The following is a 13,690-nucleotide window of genomic DNA, read 5'->3' as shown; positions in this document are numbered from 1 at the left end:
CACACCCTACTCTAAGCCTAAAATACAATTCAAACAAGTCCAGGCCTTTTTGAAAAATTGGCCTGCAGGCTGTAGGGAGGAGTTAATTTGAATAAGGGCCCAGATGATTGGTGAAGAAAGACTACTAGGCAGGTAGTGAGAGGAGAGGAAATGGGAAGAACTACCTAGTGGCTTTCCTCCATGTCTAGGGACTGGCATCTGCACTCTTAGAAAAAGGGCCTACAAGTGAAGCTGAAAAAAATGTTTTGTGATAGACTCTGTTAGACAATAGCTTCTAGTAGGAGTTGCCAGTTTCCAAGTGACAAAGGATGTAGGATGGGCATATGACCAAAACTGGGTGGAGACATAGCCTAGTGAGCCTTCTAGTGCATTGGACCTGGTGGAAAAATCCAGATACCCAGTGACTCTTGATGGGGACTCTCCAGGACCATGGGAGATTTGGTGTAAGAAAGTCAGGAGAGAATCAGGGAAATTTGACTCATTCCTGGGATCTTGTCTGTATCCACATAATGGTGATTTGGAAAACTTTCTGTACCATTGTGCCTCAGAGTTTATACTATGAAAAGAGGAGTTGTGTAGATACATAGTAATTGCAGGCAAACTGACTGACAATGTAGATTAAAGGGTAGTAACTAATCTTGAGAACAGGGTATTTTATGTGTTCAATCTATTGCCATATCTCAGTATCTAAAACAGTATCTGACGCATTATAGACACTTGATAGTAACTATACAGCAAAGGAAACAACAAAGAGAAAACTCAGAGATTATAACTAAAATTGGCAAATCATATGTCAAAGAAGGGATTCATATCCAAAACATATGAGAAATTCAAATAAATCAATAACAAGAAAAATAATTATATTTAAAAATGGACAAAGGACCCTAATAGTCATTTCTTGAAAGAACACATACAAAAGTCCAACAGATATATGAAAAAATGATTGGCATTTTAATGCAATTTAAAACCATAATAAGATATCACTTCATATTTGTTAGAATGGCTATTACCTAGAAGAAAGATAAGTGCTGGCCAAGATGTGGGGCAAAGGGAATCTTTTTATACTGTTGATGGAAATGCAAAATAGTACCACCATTTTAGAAAACAGTATGGAGGTTCTGCAAAGAAACAAAAATAGCAATCGCACTTCTGGGCATTTTTTTAAATTGGTGCATTATAGTTGTACATAATGTGGCATTTGTTGTTACATATTAGCACATATGCACGATATAACTATGTAATTTGGCCAATATCCCTTTCTAGCACTTCCCCCTCTCTCCCTTTCTCCCATTTTCATGTTTGAGACTCCTGAAAATGGCCTGGTTCTATCAGAGACAACATTTCTGCATGCCATGTAAAAGAAATGTTCTTGCCAGCTAAGTTATTTATTTATTTATTAGAGTGTACTTTCTAGTGCTTATTGTGATTTGAAGGCATTCCACAGATGTAACTCCCAAATTGCATGATTTATCTTATGTCTGAAGTGCCTTTCTCTAACTGATAGACCACATTCTTTCCTCCAGAAAGGCCCAGTCACAGGGCTGGTCAAGGGACCCACAGCCTTAGGGGATATAGAACTTAAACTGGGAATGGTCAGCAGGGAAATAAAGACCACTTGCAGCATTCCTAAAGAATGGTTAGGAATTTTGGATGTGATATAATAAAATAATGAGAGAATGTGGCCTAAAAATAGCTGTGGAAGGGAGGGTTTCAAATTGTAAATGGGTTTCAAATTGTAAAATGTAAATTTATTGCTAAGTTTGTTGACATGAGTGATTGACTGATACTTACATGACTAGTAAGCTTTAGGAAAGTCATCTTTTTCAAACAGCTTTTCATTGTAGGTGATTCTTCTCTTGCTGTGCTCCTCTTTACCTGAGAGCCTGGTGAGTAATTCCATTCAGAGAAAAACATACTGTTAAAAGGTTCCAGTTTATAGCTTTCAGATTATTGCTAAATTTTTGACATTGAGTTAAAAAACATTTATAACTTTAAGAGGAAATTCTTCAGTAATGAAAAAGTGGTCAAAAAACTTTTGCCTAATAGTTCCCAGAGAGAGTGTGACATGTGTACATTTTGACCACAAAAGTTGTAATTTGGCAGCTGGAAGTGGTATTTGGAGTAAAATGAAGGCTCACAAGTTGTAAGTAGCCACTCTGCATAAGGAGTCACATTTGTACCAAGTAGAGGTACCAGTTACTCAATATAATTATTTATGTATGCATTTGCTCAATGTTAAGATTATGAATCTGAGTTAGAAACTGAAAATGTTGAAAAGAATTTTCTCTACTAAATCAAAATCCCTTTGAAACTTGCAAAATACTTTGTTTAAAACCTATCCTCTGAGGCCCTTACCTAAGTGCATTTTCATATTGGCCACACATTTCAGTCATACTATAATAAAAATATATGCATATATATACTTAAGCATATGTAAAATATATATTTTCAGTATATATAAACAGTCTTTTTTAATAAAGGCTTTTTAGTAATAAATGTAAAATATACTTTAGTGTAGATAATTTGGAAAATATAGAATAATAGAGGAAAAAAAATCCCAGAAATTTCTTAATTCCTTGTACCTCAAAACAAGTACCCTACATAATTACCACTTTTTCACTTACAGAGTCTATAGCAAAGTACCGCCTCTGGGATAAATCCACCTTCTGCCTGTTTTTGTATGGTTTATGAATGAAGAATGGTTTTTACATTTTAAGTTGCTGGGAAAAATGGCAAAAGAGAATTAATATTTTATGACATGAAAATTATGTGAAATTCAAATTTATGTCTATAGGTAAACTTTGATTGGAACATAGCCATGATAGTTCATTTGCACATTGTCTGTGGATATTTGTGTACTACAATAGCAGGGTTTAGTAGTTGTAAGAGAGAATATATAGCCTGCAGTGCATAAAATATTTATTATTTGGCCATTTATAGAAAAAAATTCCTGACCCTTGGTTAGGCCTGAGCATTTGTCCATGTTATAAAAAATATATAACCATAAATTCATAGATTCATAACATTCTATCAAGTGGTTGTAGCTTACCTATCCCTAGTTCTGTGGTTAAATGTTGGAAAGTTTCCAATTTTTGTCTGCTATTAATATAAGGATCCTAATAATAAATGGAATTGTGGAATTAAACAGCATTAACCATTTAAGAGAGTTGTCCAATTATAGTAAAAATGTTTCTATCATTTTGTACAACTGCTACAACTAGTAGTAATTTATGAAATGCGTGTTTTACAATGCTTTCACTAACATTTAGTATCATAATTATTTTTTAAAATATGTTTTTAATTGTAGATGGACACACTATATTTATTTATTTTTATGTGGTGCTGAGGATTGAACCTGGGGCCTCACACCTGCAAGATAAGCGCTCTACCACTGAACTATAGCCCCAGCCCCTAGAACCATAATTTTTAAAGTTCAGATTTCATTTGTAATAAAATCTCATTTACCTTTCATTTTTGACTATTAATGGGGGTTACTATTTTTTTCTACTTATTTGTTAATCAGTTGTATTTCCACTTTTGTGAACTGCCAATTCACAACTTTTTTCTCATAATTCACATAATTTTAATGATAAAACATCATCAGAAGAAAAATTTAAATTTCAAAGCTTTTCTCTATAACCTATACTCCCTTTTTTCAAAGATAATTTTTTTATAATTCTTTTTTCAAAAGAAAATAGAACTAAGTATAAGTAGATGTGTGTTTATGCTTATTTAAAAAAATAAATATGTAGTATATGTATGTGTAGATATATATGTACAGTCAGTCCTCAAGTTTCCATTGTTGTGCTTATGATTTTTCCCTTTTACAGTGGTGTGAAAATGATATGCATTCAATAGAAATCATACTTCAAATTTTGAATTTTTATTTTTTTCCTGGCTAACCATATGCCCTGTGATACTCTCTTGTGATGTTGAGGGCAGCATCGAGCTACAACTCCTGGTCATAGAGGTAAACAGCTGGAATAGTAGAGTGTGCTGTGTTGCCAACCTGTAGCGCTCAGTAGGTAGATTAAATGCATTTTCAACTTACAGCATTTTCAACTTATTATGATGTATTGGGATGTAAGCCCATTGTAAAGCAAGGAGCATCTGTGCTTATGTATGTTTGTGTATCTTCATAATACTGTTTTGACTTTCTTTTTCCCCACTTCCACTTATTTTGACACCAACACTTACATATTTACCTGAGTTTATTAAGTTACTGCATTATATGGCTGTGTTGTACTTAAAAAGTTCTCTGTTGAAAGATTTTTAGTTTCATTTAAAACATGTTTTCCTATTTTAAAATGTTTCATTGAACACAGCTGTATGCTCACCTTCTCAGTATAGCCATGGAAGATATGCCTAGTAGTAGAACTGGTAAATATGGAGGGTAAATCTTACGTGTGTTAGATTTTGTTGTTCAGAAAATTAGCACCAATTTTCATCCCGAGCTACATGACATGAGTTTGCTTTTTCCCTTCTTCTCTACAGTGGGTATCACCAAGATACCTACTTTTTCCTATATGTGAAAAGTAATCTTTCTTTTACATGTTTTGTATTGCATTTCTTTAATTACCAATGAAGTTTAGCAGCTTTTCATATGTTTATTGGTTATTGTACTCCTACCCCAACCAAACAGGCAAGTTTTTCCTAAGGCAGATGCTGCCAAGATTTTCTCACGTGTTTGTTCGTTCTTTCTTAGTACGTACTAGAGTCTTTCAGTATTACCTGGGATGCTCAGGGGAGGAAAAGATCTATATTCCTGATTCCCCTGAATCTAAGTTAGCCATATGGCCCAGGTTCTGGTAATGGGATGTAAGCAAAAATGTTTTATTTTAGGAAGTGTCTTTAAATGGAAGCAGTGCCTCTTTCTTTATCTTCTTTTCTTTTGGCTAGAATGCAAACATAATAGCTGGAACTTAAGCAGCCAATTTTGGTCATGAGGTAGAAGCCACATACTGAGCTTTAGAGCCCAGGATAGAAGCAGCCTGCATTTCTGTTATCACTGCACTGGCTGTAGCATTTTTGTATGCTATTTCATTTGATCTTTATAACTGTACTATGAAGGATTGTTCTTCCTATTTCATGAATAAGCATACAGACTCATGTAGTCCTATTAGAGAGAAATAAACTTAAGCCAGTGGTATTTTGGGTGTTCCGTTACAAGTGAATTCAAGCATAATAATTATACTACCCTTAACCTATTTTCTAATTAGGTTCTTCTTCTAATTGTTTTGCTTAAGACTTTAAGAAAGTCAGCCTTATAGCCGGTGTAGTGGTGCTCTCCTATAATCCCAACAGTTCAGGAGGCCAAGGCAGAAGGACCACAAGTTCAAAGCCAGCTTCGGTAACTTAGCAAGGCCCTGAGCAACTTAGTGAGACCCTGTCTCAAAATAAAAAATAAAAAGGGCTGGGGGTATGGTTGAGAGAGCCCCTAGGTTCAATCCCTGGCACCAAAACAAACAAACAAACAAATAAAGTCATCCTCATAATTAGTATGTGTGCTGTATATTTTTTTTAAAAAAATAGTTCACCATTTCCATTTTTCAGTGGCATTTTCCTATATAGTATTTTCCAGTATTTATTGGTTCAGCTTTTGTATCATGAATGTATGGACATATTTACATTTCAAATTCTTTGAGTTTTTTGAGAGCATATCCAGGCAAAAAGAAAGAATGTTTCCTTTGCATTTCTGTCCATTTCAGGCGCTCTCTATCATCAGGTGTGTCGGGATTGGCAGGATAGAAGTCGGCTGGGAGCACAAGGGTATGAAGGAAACTAGGAAAAGAAAGAACAAAAGCCATCAGGGAAAATTCTTCAACTCTTTTTCCAATCTAAATCACGTCAGGACGCTTAAATATCCAAGAGAAGAAAATGGGAATTGTTATCTTGTCAGGCACAAGATATCTTTAAAGTAATTTAAAATTAAAGTTTAAGTGTTATAGTGTAATTTAAAACCTCAGTGCTGAATTTTACCTTTGAATATAGCAACATATAAACTGCTTTGGTGAAAGGACTTTATATACATGCCATACAATGTATTTATTTACTCTAATACCATGAATATTAAAATCTTGGGCTATAATAATATATGCTATCAAAAATACAAACATTTATTTTTAGCCTCTAGTACAATTTCTGTACTTTCATTTTCCAGTCACAGAGATTTGTTGAATCCTTGTTATATTTATGGAATAGTTATACATATAAAATAAGCATGAGCTGGGCCCAGTGGCTTACGCCTGTAATCTCAATGACTCAGAAGGCTGAAGCAGGAGGATTGTATGTTCAAGTCCAGCATCAGCCACTTAGCAAAACCCTGTCTCAAATTAAAAAAAAATAAAAAGTATTATGGATGCAGCTCATTCAGTGGGAAAGTGCCCTTAGGTTCTATCCATAGTATTAAAATAAAATAAAATAATTCTGAGGCTTCATCTTCTTTAAAGTGGTAAGTGTGTGAATAAGTGAATCAGATCAAGAATCACATCAAGACTCTGAATCCCAGTTTCTTCAACTGTAAAATGAGGGTAACAGCAGTACTTTCTTCTTGAGTCCTGAGAATTCATGTAATTGCCTATAAAGCTAAGCCTATCTATATATGCTCGATGCATATTTGTTGTAATGATAAAATTGGAATTTCTTTCACTTGAGAATAGAAAGAGAAGCAAAGAAAGGGAATTATTATATACAATGTATTTTTGTAAGCTATTTCATTTGATCTTTATAACTGTACTATGAAGGATTGTTCTTCCTATTTCATGAATAAGGATACAGACTCATATAGATTAAGTAACTTGTCAAGGATCACATAGTTAATATATGGCAGAAAAAAATTTGGAACCTGAGGTCTCCACAGCTTCTAAGTCCATGTCCTTTCCACTATACTTGCTACTTCTATATGAAACATAATCTGTATTTGCAAAAAACAACCAAACAGCAATAAAAGACCAAGACCATGAAGTAATACGGAGTAGTTTGATCAGTCATTCATCAGTTAGGAATCTTACTTACATTCTGCTAAGTGCTAGGAATACAGAATCATGATTTCATCATACTGAGTTTAATAGGAAAAGCATAAAGGTATACAAATTAGTGAAATTAATGCTAATGAAGGAATGTAAAAGTATGATTGGATGTTGTAATTGGGGAAAGGTAGGAAGAGTTTCTGGAAGGGTCTTACCAAAAAGCTGATCCTTGACCCAAGTTTGAATTCAACCCACAAAGGTCCAAAGTGGATAGCCAGGAGAGGCTAGTGTGAACTATGGCGAACCTGTTTAGGGAGGAAGTAGGAGATGAGGCTGGACAGGGAAGCCAAGAGCTGCAAAGGGTGTGGCTATAGGAAGCACAGAGAATCAAAACCAGCAATCCAGTTAATCTTCCTTATCAACCAAGCAGAAGAGGCTAAATTTGAACCACATGGATTGGTTCAAGAACTGGTGTCTGCTTGAGGACAAAAGGGTCAGGTTTGTTTTATTTCTTCTATCTTTTTTCCTGATTTATTTCTAAATCTGCGATTATCCTTCCTTCTTAATCTCCGGTACACAGGGTTTTAGGATGTTTCCTATAGACACAATGCTCCATTAACTCATATTCCCTACCCCCACATCCTGATGTCAGTGAGTGAAAGAGCCAGCTGGTTTGTACTAAGCTTCAGTGACTTGATAGGGATAGGAACGAATAAAATCTTCCAATAGATTTGGTATTGGTAACTAAACATTAGAAATGGTAATTATAAGAAATATTTAATGGGAAATTATATATGTGAATATTTCCAACTCTGATTGTGTAAACAGCAATGTCCAGCATGGCAGAACTGGAAAATGGACAGGTGAAATTTGGTTAGCCAGCTCAGTACAGCATTTGGAAGGAAGAAAACTGTGTTGCTAAGTATCAAGATTCTAGTGGGAAGAACATGCTGGAACTAACATAGACATAGCGAGACAGCCTCAGTGTAACGCCCTCTTGTGGGTGCTTTTATTTCTTTTTCAGTTTATGTGGAGCTGTCTCCCTCGACTTAAAACCAGTCAGTAGTACTTATATGAATGTGGAGGTCTAAATAATGAAAAGTGCATTAAAGAATGTAATTGAATGAAGCCAGATCATTTAAACTATGGCTAATCTTATCTATTTGGGTATTTTAAAGAACCATGTGCAATATGTATTTCTTCTTAAGAATGGCCTATGTATAGCTTCTTGAAATTTTAAGTATGATATTTAGGAAACTCTGATTTCTAGGTCAGTGTCACTCACAGTGACATTGGGTCATGGTATTAGAGTAGACCTGTATAATTTCAGAACTGGAAAAAGTTCAGGCAAAGGAAGGGAGACATGGGTGGACTAATTCACCTCCTCACAATGTCCTACTTAGATTGTAGCAGAACTGGGAGAAGGAACTGCAGTCTGCAACACTTCAGTCTAGAATTCTCTTCACCACACAATGTGCTTAGCTTAATTGCTATGCAGTACTGCCCAAGCTTTCTAAATTGTGCCTTCCCTCACAATTCTATAATATGGAATTCTGGAAGACTTAACTTGATCATAAATGTTATGCAGGAGACAAATGGCTTAGTGTCATTGTTTCAGAAGTCTCAGTTGGCAAAGTGGCATTGATTTATAGATAATTTTTTGAGTGATAATTTTATTATTAGACTAATGCTTTATTTTTGTTGTTTGGATAACAGTCTTAGAAAACAGGATATTAAAGCCTTGAAAAATGGCTATTGGCTATGTCCAATTTCTGTATTCCATAAGATTTTTTAAAGGGAGAAATTTAGTAGACACATTTTGTATTGTGAATATGTATTTAGCTGATGGACTATAACAGTTCAAATAGAATCATTTACAGCTTATTGAGTAAATAAAAGTGCTTCCATAAAGATTCACATGACACCTAGCTTTTATTTCAGGTAACTAATTTCTTTCTGAAAGATCATCTAAATTAAGATTTACATAAAAGACTACCAGAACACCCTAGCAGTTTCAAAAGCCATTTAAATGACCATGGACTTCACAGGTTTAAAATGTAAGATCAGATGGTGAATATTAACTTTTAATGGTCTCTGCCAAGTAGTTATTTAACTGTCTTTTACTCCCTATGTTATATTTTTAAAATATTATGATATATTTCTGCATATAATTTGTACAAGAAAAATAATTAACATTTATTATTTTAACATTACATTCTCAATTCAAAATCTCACCAGAATTTTTGATGGGTTCTTTTTAAGCTAAATGACTTAAAATCAGATTTATCTTATCTTGAAAAAATTCTTTACTAGCAGTACAGCAGATGATCTTAGTAGTATCATTTATTTTCATTTATACAAAAATAAGCATGTTTGCTTATGGGAGATGATACCTTTTGGAGTTAAAATTCTGTAGGGAAACCAATCTCTCTGTGTGTGTGTGTGTGTGTGTGTGTGTGTGTGTGTATGTGTGTTTCTTTGTCCATGTCTGTCTGTTTCTCCCCCACCCTTTCCCCTTTAAGGGTTTAAAGTTGTTTTCCATATTTAGGACACAAGGCCAGAAGATAATGTATAAAAACTAAGACTGGATTGAAATACTAGAGAAATACTCAACACCCCATTTCAAGGTTATTTAGTTAAAAAAAAAAAAAAAAAGAGTTGTATTGGGGCTGGGATTGTGGCTCAGTGGTAGAGCACCTGCCTAGCATGTGTGAGGCACTGGGTTCAATGCTCAGCACCACATATAAATGAATAAAATAAAGGTCCATCAATAACAAAAAAATATTTTTTAAAACATTGTATTAAATAAAAGGCCAGTTTCACACATAGTCAAAAATAAGAATGTTGAAAAGTAGACTGAAAAAAGACATTCTTTTTGTAGAATTGCCAAGGTCTGTAGACTAATTATTAGAGAGAAATGAGTAGTTTATAGAGACACCTTCCCTGAAGGACCACCTTCCTAATTCTGTAATATGTTAGGTTGAAGGACTCACAGGAACAAAAAAAAAAAAAAAAAAAAAAAAAAGAGAGAAACTTAAAGCATAGTATATAGGTTTGAGGAAATTATGTATATCACTGATAGTTTTAAAACCGGAGTTGCTGGTCAGTTTGGCACAGTTACCTTTCTCTAGTTTACAACATCAAGAAGAAAATGTCATGGAAAGATACCTGATGTTCCTAGGTCTGATTCTATAAACCCATCTCTTTTCACACATTGTTTTCATAGACCAAAACTTAAAGTATAAAGATGTAAAAACAACCCTCAAAAAATGAAAAATAGAATTACCACATGACCTAACAGTCCCACTTCTGGGCATTTACCCCAAAGTTTTAAAATCAGTGTGTTGTAAAGCTGTCTGCCTGCCCATGTTCACCGTAGCACTGTTCACAGTGGCCAAGTTATGGAGTTAACCTCAGTATAGGCAAAGAAAATGTAGAATATATGCACAACTAGAATACTATTCATCCTTTAAAAGGAAGAAATTCTGTCACTGGGGACAATTATGCTAAGTGAAATAAGCTAAGTGAAAACACAAGGACAAATACCACATGGTTTCATTTGATGTGGGATCTAAAACAATTGAGCTCTTAAAAGCAGAAAATAGAATTGTGTTTACCAGAAGCTTGGGAGTTGAGGGACTGGAGAAATGAAAATTGAAGGATACAAAGCCTCAATCAGATTGGAGGAGTATTTGTCTTTTTAAAACATCTATTTTTCAGTGTGGTGAATATAGCTAACAATTGACTACTATACATTTTTAAATTGCTAATAGAGTAAATCTCAAATGTTCTCATCACAAAGTCAAATATTTGAGATGATGGATAGGTTACTTAGCTTGTTTAATTATTCCATATTGTATTAAAAATTATATCACCTTATATTCCCATAAATATATAAAGCTTTAATTTTACAGTATACAAAAAGTGATGTTAAAACAAACTTTTGAGACCTTGCCTGACCATATTCTTTAATCACAATAAATTGCCATAACTGAGTTTTACTAAAAAGAACAGTAAGCCACCGTCCCATGCTCTTCCAGCATTTCCCTTATTCTCAGGTCTGGCAGAATGAGAAGTTAGGTGGCATTATGGTTTTCATTGCAGCAAGACCCATCAGGTAATGCTGCCAATTCAGACAAACACCTGGAAAAATATGGTGGTTAAGTCAGAAAGAGTACAGGATCCCGCATGGCCAGCCTCTGAGGTAAGGGGATGCCTCTGTTCTGAGCAGACATGCTCCAGCCCAGTACTGAGGCTCTATGAGTAAAACCTCATCAGTGCTGCTAATCAGGCCAGTACATAATTTTGGAAATTCTTTGCTTTCCATGAGATAAGATAAACCCTGTCCTTCATACAGCTATCCAAGTGGCCATTTTAGGTGTTTTTTAACTTCCAGCATAAAAAGAGATGATTTCCGCCAGCGATAGGCTTGCAGTGGAATATCAAGAAATCAAAAGAACAGAGATCAAAGAAAATTGCTGAACTAGGTGTTAGATGCAGACATTGATTTTTCTCCAGTTGTAGTTTTAAAAAAATCTACAAAAATGGTAACACATACAACAGTTGAATTTCTAATACTTTTCTAAAGCCAGAAATAGCTGCTTTCTTGTTACTACATGTAGAAACAGTTTTGTATAACATGACATAATAAAGAAGCCCCTTATATTTTTCATTATTTTATTGTCAAAACTCTTAAGAGTTTCTACCAAAAAGGTGACTTTAAAAGCTCTATAATATAGAATATGAATTTTAGCAGAAATACTTATGACGAGACTTGTTATCTTGGCAACATATATTTATTTGCTGGGAATCTGGAAAATTCTGACATAAAATTGATTGCTATTTTTCTACTACTTTTAAATGTCATAACACAATACCTGCTTCATTACTAAGACTTCATTCACATTAAATATGATCTACTAATTACTAATGTTACTTAAGGCTTAAATGTATAGCTTTATTAAAATGTTAATTTTGTTTTCAAATACTTCATGAATATTTGGCATTTCTTAAGTTAGATTCTGATATGGCAATATTAAAAAATATATTGTGAATTGTTTTCATATTGCAATCCCTTACTTTGATATGATTTTCAAATACTTACAGTAGAATAATATTTATCAAAACAGAGTGGTGGGGCTGAGGTTGTGGCTCAGTGGTAGAACGCTTGCCTAGCATACATGAGGCACTGGGTTCAATCCCCAGCATCACATAAAAAAAAAAAAAAGACTAAATAAACAAAGGTATGTGTCCATCTACAACTAAAAATATTAAAAACAAAATAGAGTGGTGGTGGCATTATTGCTAAAGGTAAAGGTAGAAAATTCTTCTCACTAGAATTTTATATCTCAGTATGTTCTGGAAGTTTTCTTTGTGCTATATTTGTCACTTAAGATGATAGATTTAAAAAGCAAATACCCATCGTTCATTTTCTTAGCAGTCTAATCTTATATATTACATATTATTATAAGCATAATGAAATAAATACTATTGGCATTGACTTTTGTAAATTGACAATGAATTGTTACTAAGGAGAAAATGCTTGACTGTATTGACAATAACTTAATAAAAAGTTTCATACAAAGTTTTGGTGTTTCTTCTATTGTCTTTAAAAGTTTATGATGTAGGATATATGGATTCAGTCCCTCTTGGAAAATAATTTATATTTACAAATTGTCATCCAGATTTTAAAAATGCTTATTTCCATCCCATTTCATATTATAATGATTATTAGTCTACTTTCTTATTTATGGTTTTAGACTTGGAGAGTTTTCAACTCGATGTTTATTATGTTTTTCTTTTGTATGTTACAGATGGGATCACGAGACCATTCGAATATTTCCATTCCTTCAAGAGCTGCTCTTCCTGCTGACACAGTTGATGTTAGGGATATTTTGCCATTGCAAGCTGAACTTGATACAACTTATACTTTCTTAAAGGAGGCATTTTCAAATACTCTGCCTCATCCTCTATCATCTCATTCTTCTCCAGTGGCTATGTCTGCTAATGCCAAAAGATCACCTCAGATTGGATTATGACTTTATAAAATAAAAAAATGGAGGAAGAATTAACAGTACAATTAAATTGTTTTGAAGGGGAATTTTCTTACAGTGGAATTTTGTTTCAGCACAAGTTGGGATGGGTTTTTAAAAAACTGTGTGATATCTTGATGTGTGCAGGTATCTGTCTCCTTGAATAACGAAATAACCCACTTTTTTTTCTCTTAAGTTTTATTTTATTATCACAGATCCTCATTTTTATGTAACATATTTTTAAATGTTAAAGAATGACACATTTTGGGTAATTTCCCTCGGACTTAAAAAATCAATAAGCCATTTTAGTCTCTATCTATCAAAGTTGTTTCATACTTGTCTATTTTAAAGCAGGACTGCAATACTTTAATAGGATTGAGAGAGCTATTTGAAATGTATGCCAATGATTCCTGTCATTTCATGGCAGCCCTGCCATGGTTCACTGAGCCCCTCTTCTCTCTTGTCAGCTCAACTGAAGACAAGCATTTAGTTGCAAACTTTAAGCAGGTTGTGCAAAACAGAAATGATGTGACTGCTTCTCCTCCTGCACAATAATGTCACTCCTGGTCAATGTGAGAAGGTCAGGTTGCTCCTTGTAAAGCTACATGATACCACTTGCCCATTTGAACAAGTTAAGTTAACTGCTGAATCTGGTCCCTGCAGGCATTGAAAACTCATCCTTTTATCAAG

At 34.1% G+C, this 13,690-nt stretch overlaps 1 protein-coding gene across 2 annotated transcripts in view; it reads left to right on the top strand.

Annotated features, from left to right (window-relative positions):
* The window catches only part of Ccdc171 (coiled-coil domain containing 171), a 382,832-nt gene extending 369,826 nt beyond the window's left edge, over positions 1–13,006 (top strand). For both annotated transcript variants that reach the window (XM_076843419.2, XM_076843418.2), the window contains exon 25: positions 12,782–13,006. In XM_076843419.2, the coding sequence (XP_076699534.1) occupies positions 12,782–13,006 (225 nt within the window). The remainder of the gene's footprint in view (positions 1–12,781) is intronic.
* Positions 13,007–13,690: the final 684 nt, after the last annotated feature.

Source organism: Callospermophilus lateralis, chromosome 2, assembly GCF_048772815.1.
Source record: "Callospermophilus lateralis isolate mCalLat2 chromosome 2, mCalLat2.hap1, whole genome shotgun sequence".
NCBI classification, from domain to species: domain Eukaryota; kingdom Metazoa; phylum Chordata; class Mammalia; order Rodentia; family Sciuridae; genus Callospermophilus; species Callospermophilus lateralis.
The sequence above is the reverse complement of the archived record's forward strand: the minus strand, read 5'-3'. Positions and strand labels throughout refer to the sequence as shown.